The 13,103-nt window shown below is 40.5% G+C and overlaps 2 protein-coding genes across 3 annotated transcripts in view; one reads left to right on the top strand and one right to left on the bottom strand.

The window, feature by feature from the left end:
- Positions 1-1,138, bottom strand: part of LOC117939698 (neurofilament heavy polypeptide-like) — a 1,698-nt gene extending 560 nt beyond the window's left edge. The window contains exons 1-4 of the mRNA XM_034865187.1: positions 935-1,138; positions 655-712; positions 521-583; positions 48-395 (exon numbers count right to left, since the gene is read on the bottom strand). Of these exons, the coding sequence (XP_034721078.1) occupies positions 48-395; positions 521-583; positions 655-712; positions 935-1,017 (552 nt within the window). The 5' untranslated portion in view covers positions 1,018-1,138. The remainder of the gene's footprint in view (positions 1-47; positions 396-520; positions 584-654; positions 713-934) is intronic.
- A 10,826-nt stretch (positions 1,139-11,964) lies between these two features.
- Positions 11,965-13,103, top strand: part of filip1l (filamin A interacting protein 1-like) — a 74,414-nt gene continuing 73,275 nt past the window's right edge. The window contains exon 1 of one of the 2 annotated variants that reach the window (XM_034864200.1): positions 11,965-12,251. The gene's annotated coding sequence lies outside the window, so the exon portion shown is untranslated. The remainder of the gene's footprint in view (positions 12,252-13,103) is intronic. The other variant, XM_034864203.1, reaches the window with a different exon arrangement.

The raw sequence follows: 13,103 nt of genomic DNA, 5'->3' as shown, positions 1-13,103 counted from the left end.
TCTTTCCCCTGTGGCCCTCTAGTTTCTTTCTCCTGTGGCCCTCTAGCTTCTTTCCCCTGTGGCCCTCTAGCTTCTTTCTTCTGTGGCCCTCTGGCTTCTTTAACCGACTTTGTCAGCTGTTTTGTCTTCACTTGTTGAGTTTCACTTGTTATCTTATCAGCATGATCATCTTTCACACTTGTCTGACTGTCTGTTTTACTGTCTGTGGGCTTGCTCCTTGTGGATTTACTCTGCTTTTTTGAGGCTTGCATCTTTTCAGTAGATATACCAGCCTGGGGTGTTCTCTTTCTTCGACGTTTAGTGGCTTGTAGTTCCTCCGAGGTGTCTGCTTCTTCTTCTTTGATTTCTGGTGCTTCTTTGTTTTGGATCTGCATTTCCAGAGCTTTAGAGGCTTCCTGTGAAACCGTAGAATTTCTTTAGACACAATAAATCCTTAAATTTACTGGACACAGCATGTTTTTCAGCCCTCAGCCGAACACCAAAATGTTACGTTTACAATCACATCAAATAAGAGTCTTACCTTTTGCTGTGCGAGTTCAGATTTCAGGTCAGATAACTGGCTCATTAAGCCCTGTATCTTCAGCTGAAAGCAGAAAACACATTCAAAAGGCACTTCTTAGCTATAACGTTATACAAGCTGAAAGCCTTTCTTACCCGTTCACTGACAATCCGTTTTTCAAGCTGCCTTCTTTCTTGAGCCTCTTTCTTCTTTCTATGTTGTTAAAGGAATCCACACTGTATTAGTATTTGAACCTGGGAAACAGTGTTGTGAAAAGCACAACGAGAAATTCTCTTGCATAAAAGAAGTGTTGCCGTTGGAGGTCAGATTTCACACAAATGCAATACACACACATGTGTAAAAGGTAATATTGTACTTTGATAAAACTGATTTAAAAAAGTGTCTCATGATTTCATCCATTAAGCTATCAATTACTTGTTTGCCAGCATCTTCTCCATCCGAGTAACCTCACGCCTCTTCTTATCGGCGCATATTTCAATGTTTTCTTTCGTCACCATGGCGAGGAGAGACTTAGTGTCCAGGTTTGTTAACTCGGTGGATGGTGACGTCACGTTGAGGACCACCTTTATCCACTCAGTGAGGTCCTCACAGGATGGGAACTGACAGAACAATATTTGGGACAACATAAGACAAGGAACTTGCACACTTCTCACACAAGTTTATGATTAGAAATACATTCTGTATGTGCTATGTTTTATTGTTATTCTATTATGTTAGCAGAGTCCTGAACCATCCCTTAGTTGTGCTGCTATAGGGTGCCGGGGGGGGGGGGGGGGGGGGGGGGGGGGGGGGGGGGGGGGGGGGGGGGGGGGCTTCCCATGATGCACTGAGCCCCTCTCTTCTCCATCTGTATCTAATTAATGCATGTTACACCTCTCTCTCTCTCTCGAAAAGCAGTGAGATAACTGTTGCTGTGATTTGGCGCTACATAAATACTAAATACATAAATTGAATATTATTCGGCAGGCTCAGTAGGCTTGCATTTGAAGCTTGTGGAGCCCATCTAAGTTTACCCAACAAACCGTAAATGCAAGAGGAATGATCTCAAAGGATCCATTATCCTTAACTTCACTTTTAATCTTCAACATTTAAAAAAAAAATAATGCCATTTCAGGGCCAACATAACAAGCTAGTAAAACTGCATGTAACAGACGTTGAGAGAACATTCAGAAAAGGTTATTTTGGTGTCCAATGTGCTACAGCTTCAACTACAGGACCATAAAGAATCATCACGTGGTGATTTAAATAATTCAAAAAAGTGACCTTTTGGGGAAAAAAAGCTTTGCATGCAAAAGATCTTGTTTATTGTAATTCAAAGAAACTCACCTTTTTGAGTTCAGCCTGCGCAACATCCTTGGAGGCACACACCCGCTTTAACAACATCATCTCCTTTTTTAACAACCTCTGCACCTCTTCCTGTTCTTGCTGAGCACAGTCAAAACATCCACAGTATACAACAATCTGAAAAACATGGGTGTGATCAAGCAGCAGTTGTCAACAAGAAAGCCAAAAATTACCTGCAGTTTTTTTATAAGTTTCTCTTTTTCCATCTTTTCAATGAACTCCAAGTCACTCGGTGTCAGCTGATACCCCTTCATCCCTTTCAACATGGAGTTAGGATCACCTGCTTCGGAAATGTTTTTTGAAGCAAATTAATAAAAAAAACAAAAAAGGAAAACATTATTGTAGCCAACACTTGGAATCTGCTCGGATCCAAATAGGTTTGATTTGCAAGAAGGCAGCACACAGAATCATACACACTGTGTCATTTGGTACCTTTTTTTGTCTCAGTTGCGTTGAAATCCAATGTGTTTTGGCTATTGCCATCTAGATCTCTAGTATCGGCCTATTGAGAGCAAGAAAAACAGATTTGATTACATGTCATGACGATAAGAGTTTCAAAAAAAGGGGGATGCTAAATAATGCCCATGTAGCCTACCTCCATTTTCAGCGGTGGCTCTGTATCACCATTTGAATCTTCATCACAAAAATTCAGGTGTTTGGTTACATTGAGCAAAGGAGGAGTCCTGGGGAGCTGCCGACCTGATGGGATGAAATTCCATGAAAGACGGCTTTCTCTCACAACTAAATGTCTGTTCCACGTGTCTGACATGAGGTGATCTGGACTTTGTTGCTTCAAAACACGTAATAAAAAGGAACAAGTAAGAGCTGCGGGTTCATTTATAAATATTTCCCAGTTTGTCTCTGTAGAGTTCTGCTGTTTCTTTCATCCACACTCTCTTTTTTTCCCTCTTGGGTTTTAAAAATCACTGCATCATTGTTTCCACCTGTGGCTCAAAGATGGCAGATTACTCCTTTTCACCAGTAGATGGCATCAAATCCTTTTACTTTAGCAGCAACACGTTTTACATACACATACATGTGTGGGTAGTACAAGTACCAGTCCTTATAGTACCACTACTAAACGGGTGTAAGGAATGTGGTGAAAAGTAAACAAGTACATTTACTCAAATACTAAACTGAAGTACATTTTGAGATACTTGAATTTCATTTTGTGTTATTTCACACTGCATTAAGAAAAATAAATTTAATGACTTTAATAATTGTATTACTTTAACTTTATTTATACTGTCTCATTATTTGTCAGATATAGCAAACATAGTTACTATAATAACTCTAGTTACTCTGCAGATTTAGAGTTTGCATACAAAAAAAAAATGATATTTACATTTTGGGGATCAGTCTCAATTCAGGACTTTGACTTGTAATTGAGTATTTTCACTTGTTATTTTTACTTTTGATTTGATTTTAAATACTCCACCACTGTAGATGGAATCACATTAACACTGACAGAATAGTGCACCATGGCGATTTAAGACCCTTTTTAGCCCCCAACCTTAAATTTCATCTCAGCCCCCTTAAAAATAATAATAATTAAAAACAAAAATACAATTTTGGTGCTTCAATTTAGAGGTTTTGAACTTGTTTGTTAGTGAGGACAAACAATTATAGTTTGAAAGGGCTTGAATTTGGTTTAATACCCTGTGTCGCTGTCGCCGACGCTGTGCACCTGTAACCCCGTCAAGGAAAGAGTTAAAAGGTTTTGTTCCACCATAGTGTCAAAAACATTAGCTGATGTTGTTGTTCAGTAGCTAGCTCAACAGTTATCGGATAATGAAGCTACTAATTTAGCAGAGGGGGTTAACACTTGCATTCTCATTGGGGGCTGAGCCCCCCTGAAGGTCGGATCCTAGAGTCGGCCCTGTAGCGCGCAGGTACACATTTAGGAAACAGGGGTGTAATCACGATCCAATCAAAAGAAGCTGTTGGGTGTCTGATTTCTATCTAAAAGTTATGCCGAGTAAGTTTCACAGTCCCAGCTCTCTTTCCAGTCCTGCTTTATCTGCAAAGACAGACAGACAGACAGACAGATGGACAGACATATGGACAGACAGACAGATGGACAGACAGACAGACAGGTGCAAGTGAGCAGACAGACAGACTGATGGACAGACAGACAGATGGACAGACAGACAGATGGACAGACATATGGACAGACAGACAGATGGACAGACAGACAGATGGACAGACAGACAGACACGTGCAAGTTTGCAGACAGACAGACTAATGGACAGACAGACAGACAGATAGACAGACAGACAGACAGACTGGTGGACAGACAGACAGGTGCAAGCTTAAAGACAGACAGATGGACAGACAGACAGACAGGCAGGTGGACAGACAGACAGACAGGTGCAAGTGTACAGAAAGACAGACAGACTGATGGACAGACAGAAAGACAGACAGACAGATGGACAGACAGACAGACAGGTGCAAGTGTACAGAAAGACAGACAGACTGATGGATAGACAGATGGACAGACAGACAGACAGATGGACAGACAGACAGACAGGTGCAAGTGTACAGACAGACAGACAGACAGGTGCAAGTGTACAGAAAGACAGACAGACAGATGTACAGACAGACCGACAGATGGACAGACAGATGGACAGACAGACAGACAGACAGGTGCAAGTGTACAGACAGACAGATGAACCCTGATAAAAACTACCCAGATAGCCAACGCTGTCTATATATAAACGGAGCTGGTGGTGTCACACTGCCAGTCCGAGATGTTTGTGGAGCTCCAGGAACTCTAGAGGAGAGTGCTGAGTCGTAAATACCTCTGTTTTTAAACTGCCCGCTCCCATCATACCGAGGGACAGAGGAAGGAGGAAGAGGTCAGCAAGTGTGTGTGCTGGATCTTTGTGTGAGATAAATTGGTGGGTTATGACACTCACTTGCCATTGACCAATAAGTGGAAAACATTAACAGGGTTTTACATAGCAGCTAACAAGTCATTCCTCAATAAAAATCATATTCAAAATAACTTTTCTCATCTTCCCATACCGACAATTCCTCTCTGGTGTAAGTGTCTCTTTCGGTTATGTACTGTATCAGTTTTTATTTACTGGGAGGACATGTTAAGCAGTGTTCCACTGGGACTTTTTTTGTCCTTAAAGAGGAAGTAAAATGGGATTTTCCCTTAGACAGACACACACATTTAATTAAGTTGAATGTTTCTCAAACCTATCTTCTGTGCAGCTACTGTCAAAACCTAGCTTAGCAACCACGACTTTGCACGGGAAGCCTGTCAAGTCAAAAATTAAGAACCCATTTATTATTATTATTATTATTATTATTATGTGCTGTTGGAACAAGAAAGCTCAAAAGTAGCTAGCTCACAAACATCTTTTAGGTTCATCACACATACACTTACTTAAAATCTTAAAACTTTAAATCAGAGGACAATGGGACTTTGTGTTGGAAATTGGACACATTATAGCTTTAAAAAAAATTAAAAAAATGTTGACCCCCAAAACCTTTTGCAGTACAAACACAGTATCGTTGACATAAATGTCCACTCAGACTTCATTCATACACTCTTTCTAAAGGTCTACACACATGCAGCGACACATAACCAATCCACGTGGTCTTTTGTGTCCTGTAAAAGCTCTCTGGGGCTGAGAGAAGTGTCCCAAAAAGGCCCTTTACAGCTGCTCAGACGTGTAGCGTATTGAACAGGCAGAGCAGATTAGACAGAGACAGGTGTTCTGATGTACTGAGAGACTACAGGAAATAGGGGTTAGTATTACTGGGAGAGAGATGGAGAGCTTCTCCCCTAACACAACATAAATGATGTTATTTACTGCAGTTCAGTCTGGAGAGCATTGGAAGTGTTTGTGTCTTATATTAGATAAATACACATATTGATCTTATTTATTTGATTTGGACAATGCACTTTAATGAACGTTTCAGTAAATGCACCAGTGTCAGCCAGTTGGCTATTTTTCAACTGTAGTCCTACCTAGGATGCATGTCTTTTAAGGTGGGAAGAAACCGGAGCACCCAGAGGAAACCCACACAAACACAGGGAGAACATACAAACTCCATAAAGAAAGGCCTGGATTCGAACCAAGAAACTTGTTGCAGTGAGGCAGAAGTACTAACCACTTGGCCACCGTGCTGCAAAAATAATTTTCTTTACAATAATGTTGATGGTTTGTTGCAAAAAAAACAACAATTACATTAGCTCTCCATGCAAGATTTTGGCCTGTAATACACCCAACTGACAACAAATATGTACTAGACAAACGTGTATTGAAGCAGTGGTTCCAGACCGCTTTGGGCTTATGAGCCATTGTCAATAAAGCAAAGTCTTGTTGTGAGCCATTACTCGTTGCATACATGTCTACCTGTTGTAACCAGTTCAAGAAAATATTTTTATCTTTTTATTAAATTTGCATTTTAAACCCCAGAGAGGTAAAATTGTGTAGTAAATTAACCTTTGGTAGGTAAAAATATTTGATCACAAAAAAAGTATACAAAAGTAACAAGCATTACTAAGAACATAAATGCATACAGATGGAATGAATGAGGAGATCAGCCTGTTAAAGAACGTCCCATGGCAAAAGCAGCATGAGCTCTATGAGGTCCAAGGCAAACCCTGAGCCAGCCCTAAAAGGGTTGGTAGATGAGTCAGATGAATATGCAGCCCCTCCAGGATTTCAGGACGTCGCGACAACGCCAATACAAGCAAATTCAACCAAATTCAACCAATAACCGTGCCTTTGTTGCGACTCGCAAATTTGAACAATAACCAGTTGCTCATGACTTAAACCAATCCCAGCATTCCCACTTGCCAGACTTTGTATCAGTATGTGACTCTTAGAGCCATTAACCAAATGGGAGTGAGAATGAGTTGACATCACACGTATGTGGCCATATTCATTTCCTTTTTAATGAGACGCGTGTGATTCAAACATCTCACATTTACCAACAGAACCTACAGCGAAAGGCCGTGCAAAGTGTTTCAGACATTTTAACATCGATGTAAGTACTCTGTCAGATTTTTCACTCCTATCTTGCTGAAGTGGCTGCGGTTTCAATCCTGTTGATGCTCTGCAGCGGGCGGGGCTGCTCAGTTCCCCCCACGACTGACACACGCACACACACACACAGACACACACACACGGTGGATGCAGGAAAAAACGGAGATGAGACGTACAGTATGATCTAAATTGAGGACAGTTCATTATTGTACCAAACCGTATCAATGTGAGTCCCAGGCCAGAGTAGGAAAAGAACTAACTAATGTAAAGATCAACAAGCCATTGACAGATGTTCATACTTGATTGATTCAATTAATTATTATTTTTTGTCTTCAATCCACCAGGCATCATTATATTATAACATTTGCCGGCCTCCTGAGTCTTTTTGGAAAACTCAACCTAAAGTAGTTTTATTCTCTCCAAAGAAGGTTTCCTTCTTGTTTTTTTTAAAGAACTATACAAGTAAAAAATCGCAACTTTTTTGCAACTTTATTGCAACAAACATACAAAAAAATCTTGCATCTTTTATCTCAACATCAGGCATTTTGGGCCACAACAATTAAAAAAAAAGTCAGAAAAATCCTGGAGGGACTGACTATGAAGAGAAGCAAAGAAGAGGAGGGGTGCCGTGTCTGCAGCACCCATCTCCTTAGCAGACTTTGCTTGTTTGTCTAAGGACAATTGCTGAGGAAAATTATGTAATATGACCAAAAGCTCCAGTACAACTGCTGTTGCTTTTCCAAGGTCAAAAATTAACCTAACACACGTATAATACATTTTTCTAAGGAATTCCTTTTGGAACAGAGAGATAAGTTTTTACTAAATTTATAGATATAGTATTGGTCCAGGGTAAAGTACTTTCCAACTTTTATTCAGTTTTTTTGTGTATATTCATGGCACATATCTACTTTGTATTCCTACGTACCTCTCTTATCTCTAAAAGAATACCCACACATGTGCACATACACGTTTTCAAAATCATAAACACACCCACACACTCAAAACCATCTGCAAGTGATGAGAGATGGCGAGTCGGAAACTCCTGGGCCTGCACTTTCTGTTGTGCCGCTCTTAGAGCTGTCAGTGAGGTTAAATTCGTGATGTTTGTGATTAGTGAGCAGTGTAAAGTTACTGCATGTCTCAGTCCAGCCTGGGACTTACACTGTCAAATGTCTGGAATTGATAAAATGTGTGATAAAGCCACTTATTTAATTTTCCATCTCACCAAAAAATGTTTTTGAACAACAACAGATGTTACTACATATAAAGCCTCCAAACTCAGGTTTGTTTATGAGCTTTCACTTGTATGTTTGACTAAAACAGATATGAAATTTCACCACACATGCAGGTAGTATAATTGCATGGTGAGCACATACTTACATACTTCTTTTTATTTAGCTTTTAAAACGCATAAAGCCATAGTGCGTAGTTTCTGTCGGGCCCATGAGGAATTCTAAGTACTGACAACAAACCTGACACACACACACACACACACACACACACACACACACACACACACACACACACACACACACAGACACACACACACACACACACACACAAATGCATAATCACACACACACGCACACACAAAGGTGAAAGAAAAGAGAGTTGACCAAAAGATTTACAGCAGTGTGTCAAGGAGAGAAACCAGACAGCTGGAGGACTCTGGTTGAGTCTTGTCGCATTTCAGGTCACGCACACAAACACTTACACACACACACACACACACACACACACATTCACACACACTCACACTTACGCACACAGACACACACAAACAGTGAAAGAAACTCAACCGTATATTACCCTCAGACATCATCACAAAGTAACCCAGTTTTTAAACCAGTGCAGCGGTCTGAACTAACATAAGGGGTACCCATTTTTGGTGCAACCCCCGCCCCCTTCCAAGGTGAGAAAATGACTCCACCGATTTTACACATCAAATACTGCTCATCTGTCTTAGGGAGTACTGCTACTGCATATGGGAGTTGAAAATATAGCTGTATGTGGCTCAGCGGGAGATGTGCAAAAATCGGACGAATTGCCTTAGGTGATGTCACTTGAGTCAGCGGCGGCTGGGACTGAAGACCACAACCTTTAACATGTAAAACATCTAATTGTTTAGGGTTAAAAAGAATTGAGCCACTCTTTATCTCTGCCTAAGGCTTGCCGCTCAAGACTTCACTGCTATAGCATAACACACCCAAATGTCCAATCAAACAGTTTGTGTTTGAGTTGCATTGTGGGTAATGTAGGCTCCAGGGTCTAAAAATGAAAAATGCGTGAAATAAGACAGTGTATCTGGTTCCTTTTTGTTTTAAAGGGGAACTATTTTCAGGTTCATACTTGTATTTTGTGATTCTACTAGAACACGTTTAAATGCTTTAATGTTCGAAAAACATTTTAGTTTTCTCATACTGCCCATGTTTCAGGTTTGTGAGATGGAATCAGCGAGGCTCGAACCCAAATGCAGAGTTCAAGGAATGTAAGAAACAAAATCTCACAACAAAACATGTCCAGAGGTTGGCAGGCAGGCAGGCACACACTAATATCAACCATAGACCGTTAATATAAATATAAAAGGTATATCAATATATATACGGTCTATGCTATCAACCAAACATGGCATGAAGACCCGAGGGCCTGCTTGTAGCTAAGTTAGCAGTCATTTCAAAAACGTTTTAGCTATCATTGTTTGATTGCTCACGTTAGCTCAAAACGCCATTCAAGTGACAGGCTTTGTTGTGTTTGATTGCTAGCTTGTAGCTAAGCTAGCAGTCATTTCAAAAACGTTTTAGCTGTGATTGTTTGATTGCTAACGTTAGATCAAAACGCCATTCAACTGAAAACCTTTGTTGTGTTTGATGCTAATTTGTAGCCAGCAGTGAACAAACTTTGTTAAGTAGGTCCATTTTTATTGTAATGATATTACAGAAGTCTCTCGTTAGCATAAGGTCACCAGATTTCTCAGACAAAATCCGGGGAGATTTAAGTAATGTTTTTACTTTTGTAAAACTTAAAACGGGGACACAAGACCTAGAGCTGTTCTCATTAGGGGCTGAGCCCCCCCAAGGTCTGATCCTAGACCCACCCCTGCTGCTACTTCCTACTCCACTCCACTACACCTCAGAGGGGAATGTTTCAAGATAGAAAGTCCTAATATTTCAAGAAAAAAATCCTAATACTTCAAGATAAAAGTCCTAATATTTCAAGATAGAAAGTCTTAATATTTCAAAATAGAAAGTCCTAATAGTCCTAATATTTCAAGATTGAAAGTCTTAATATTTCAAGATAGAAAGTCTCAATATTTCATAATGTTGTAATGTTTACTGAACTACTGACAGCTTTTGCTTTATTGCTCAAGGCTTGTTTCTGCAACAGCTCCTTGAGAATCAGATACAATAAAAACTATTGAGGACATATTTTCCTTTGACATGTCGCAGTATTAAACGAGATTGCTCCAGTCGGCAGAAACAAGCTACAATGTAAGTTAATAGGATAATTGTCCAGCTTGTATTTACGTTCATAAAAGTGCTCGTTTTGCTGCTAACAGACTCAGATTAATATTCTAAGTGTCTGACAACATTATGGAAAGGATTTCTAAGGACCTTTCTGTTAAAAATTAAGATTCTTTTTAAAACTTAAAAGTCCGCGAAATTGCGTTCGCTACACCCACCAGACACAATGTAAATAATCAGTGATTTTACATCGTAAAACACGGCTTTCTAAAACATCTCTGAGCACCGCTGGCTCTGGCTGCCTTGAGCCTGAGGGTGTAGGGTGTGCGACCATCGGCTACGTTTTGTCAGTATTTTCTTTCTTTCAATCCAATTTTGGGTCTGTCAGTCACAGTGAAAACCGGGGACATTTCCGGGGACAGATCCAGCCGGGGACAGGTCGCCAAAATCGGGGACTGTCCCCGGAAACCGGGGACGTCTGGTCACCCTACCTTAGCATCTTATGAGCTACTTTTCGCAATGTGACGCATGCACAACTCACATCTGCAGTCTCCTCACATTGGGCAGTGACAGATTATAAATGACATAACATAAAAGGCTATCTGGAGTTAGCAAAGTAGTGGAGATGCCACTACTTAACATTTAGCTGTTGGCTAATGTGAGATTGTAGTGGAACAAAGCAGCATTTTTTACTGTTAAAAATCACAGATAAAGGCTTCTGAACCAAACACTACCCAATTGGAAATGTTTCAACAGTTTGACCTTGAACGTTGTCAGCCAAAATGACATCTTTTACTGTTGTTAGCATGTAGCTACTATAGTTAGCTGTGGAAACTAATGTTAACACTAAATTAGCAGCATGTTCTACAGTCGAAATTGCAGATAAAGGCTTTTAAACCAAATACTACATAACTGAAAATGTTTAAGAAGTAATGTGACCGGAATTGGGGAGAATTTAACAACGTTGGCAGCCAAGAGGACATATTTTCCTGCCGTTAACATAGCTACATGTTTACACTGCAGTAGCTTGAAAAAAACTGCCATGGATGGCGGTTTTTCTCAACGTTCTTCAAAAAAATATTACCTCAACATAAAAATCTGGCATTACAACATTATGGAGAAAAAACGAAAAGGCATTACATGTCCACTTTAAACTGTTGAACCAAGTAGGCTACTTTTTTAATATCACAAAGTGTTCAACGACTAGGAACACGGCCAGGATGCATCCCTTATACATGATACATTAGTCTTTCAGATACATTATGTTATGTGACTTATCATATTTTACCTAAACAGTGCGAGCAGTCTGACTGCAGGTAAAATGAATGCATAACATCTAAAAACAACATAGAAAAAATACAAATTCCAGTCTAAATATTGCCCCTGCCACAGTCACATCCACAGACTCCCGAGGGCTAAGTCTTCTGTCAAGGGCCATTTGGTATTGTCAGAGTTGTGTGTGTGCTTGCATCCGAGTTTTTCTTTATGTTTGTGCAGGAGAAGGAAGGCAGCCGTGGCTCAAGGTGTCAGAGGGGACGGCGGTTTAAATTTAACTGCACCAGGGCTCATATCTGCATGGCAGGTTGCGTCTCTCCCTCTCTGCTCTCTTTCTCACACACACACACACACACACACACACACAGTGTCTGTCTTTACAGTCCCCAGCCACACACACAGCAGCTCCCTCAAGCTGTCAGGACACACTCCTCTTCCTCCTCTTCTTTTCTCCTACCTCATCAGACCACCTGGATTGTATGAGAGGCCAGCTGAGGACGCGACGGAGGAGAGGAAACCATCGGGAAGGAGAGCAGAGCAAACACAGAGGATAACGTTTTCTCAGAGACGTCAGGCTGAAGGCACAGCCTGTGGCACTGCAGAGGCACAACAGCACAAAGGGCTGAAGCTTCGCTGCAAGAGGTAGGCTAAGACCGGAGCTGGGCTTTGACATGCTTGTGTGTCAGGGGATGTGTGTGTGTGTGTTTGAGTGTACATGCTCAAACCCTAAAAGCCATTATTCATCCCTTTCATTTCATCCCTTTCATCATGAAGGGAAATGCGAAAAGGTTGAATCTCTGTGTATTAAGGGTTAGTCAGCATTTTGGAGTATCACCTGAAAACAGAATACTTAAAAATGAAAAGTGAAATGTGAAATATGTATTTAAAACATTTCTTAAAAAACTGTTGATTATTCTGGCATCATGAGTGATTCAAATATTCTATTAATTACAAAAGCATTACATTCAAAACTTTTCTGGATTATATGATGTTCTGGTTATCTGGAATGAAACATCCCTTTGTGCAGTTTAATGCTAACAATAGTTTAAAAAGTACAGGCGCACTGAAATGTTTAATTTGAGTGGATTTACAGTACAATCAGTGAGCGGGGTATAATCTGCGTTGTGGCAGCTTTTCTGCAAGGTGTTTCTAATTAGACAGAAACAGAGATTAGACGCCAGAACAGAGACACTACAGAGACTCTGTGGGTCAAAGGGAATGTCTGTTGATTGTATTTTAATCTAAGTGGATTGAATTTGCTCTAACTAATTGAGTTTGACCAGGAGACAACAGAGCTGAACTTCAAAGTTCTTTGTGTGTAATGTTGCTTAAAAAGATGCAGTTGAGCTCAAAGTCACGCGTTTTGCAGATTTACAATAAATCACCCATGCTTTTCAATAGAATTTGCTGATGATGGCAAACATGATAGGGCCCTGGGGGCGGTAACACACCCCATGGTCAATCTGCCCACCACATCAAAGCTGCGGTGATAAT

Source organism: Etheostoma cragini, chromosome 24, assembly GCF_013103735.1.
Source record: "Etheostoma cragini isolate CJK2018 chromosome 24, CSU_Ecrag_1.0, whole genome shotgun sequence".
NCBI classification, from domain to species: domain Eukaryota; kingdom Metazoa; phylum Chordata; class Actinopteri; order Perciformes; family Percidae; genus Etheostoma; species Etheostoma cragini.
Note: the sequence above shows the minus strand (reverse complement) of the source record. Positions and strands in the feature narration are given on the sequence as shown.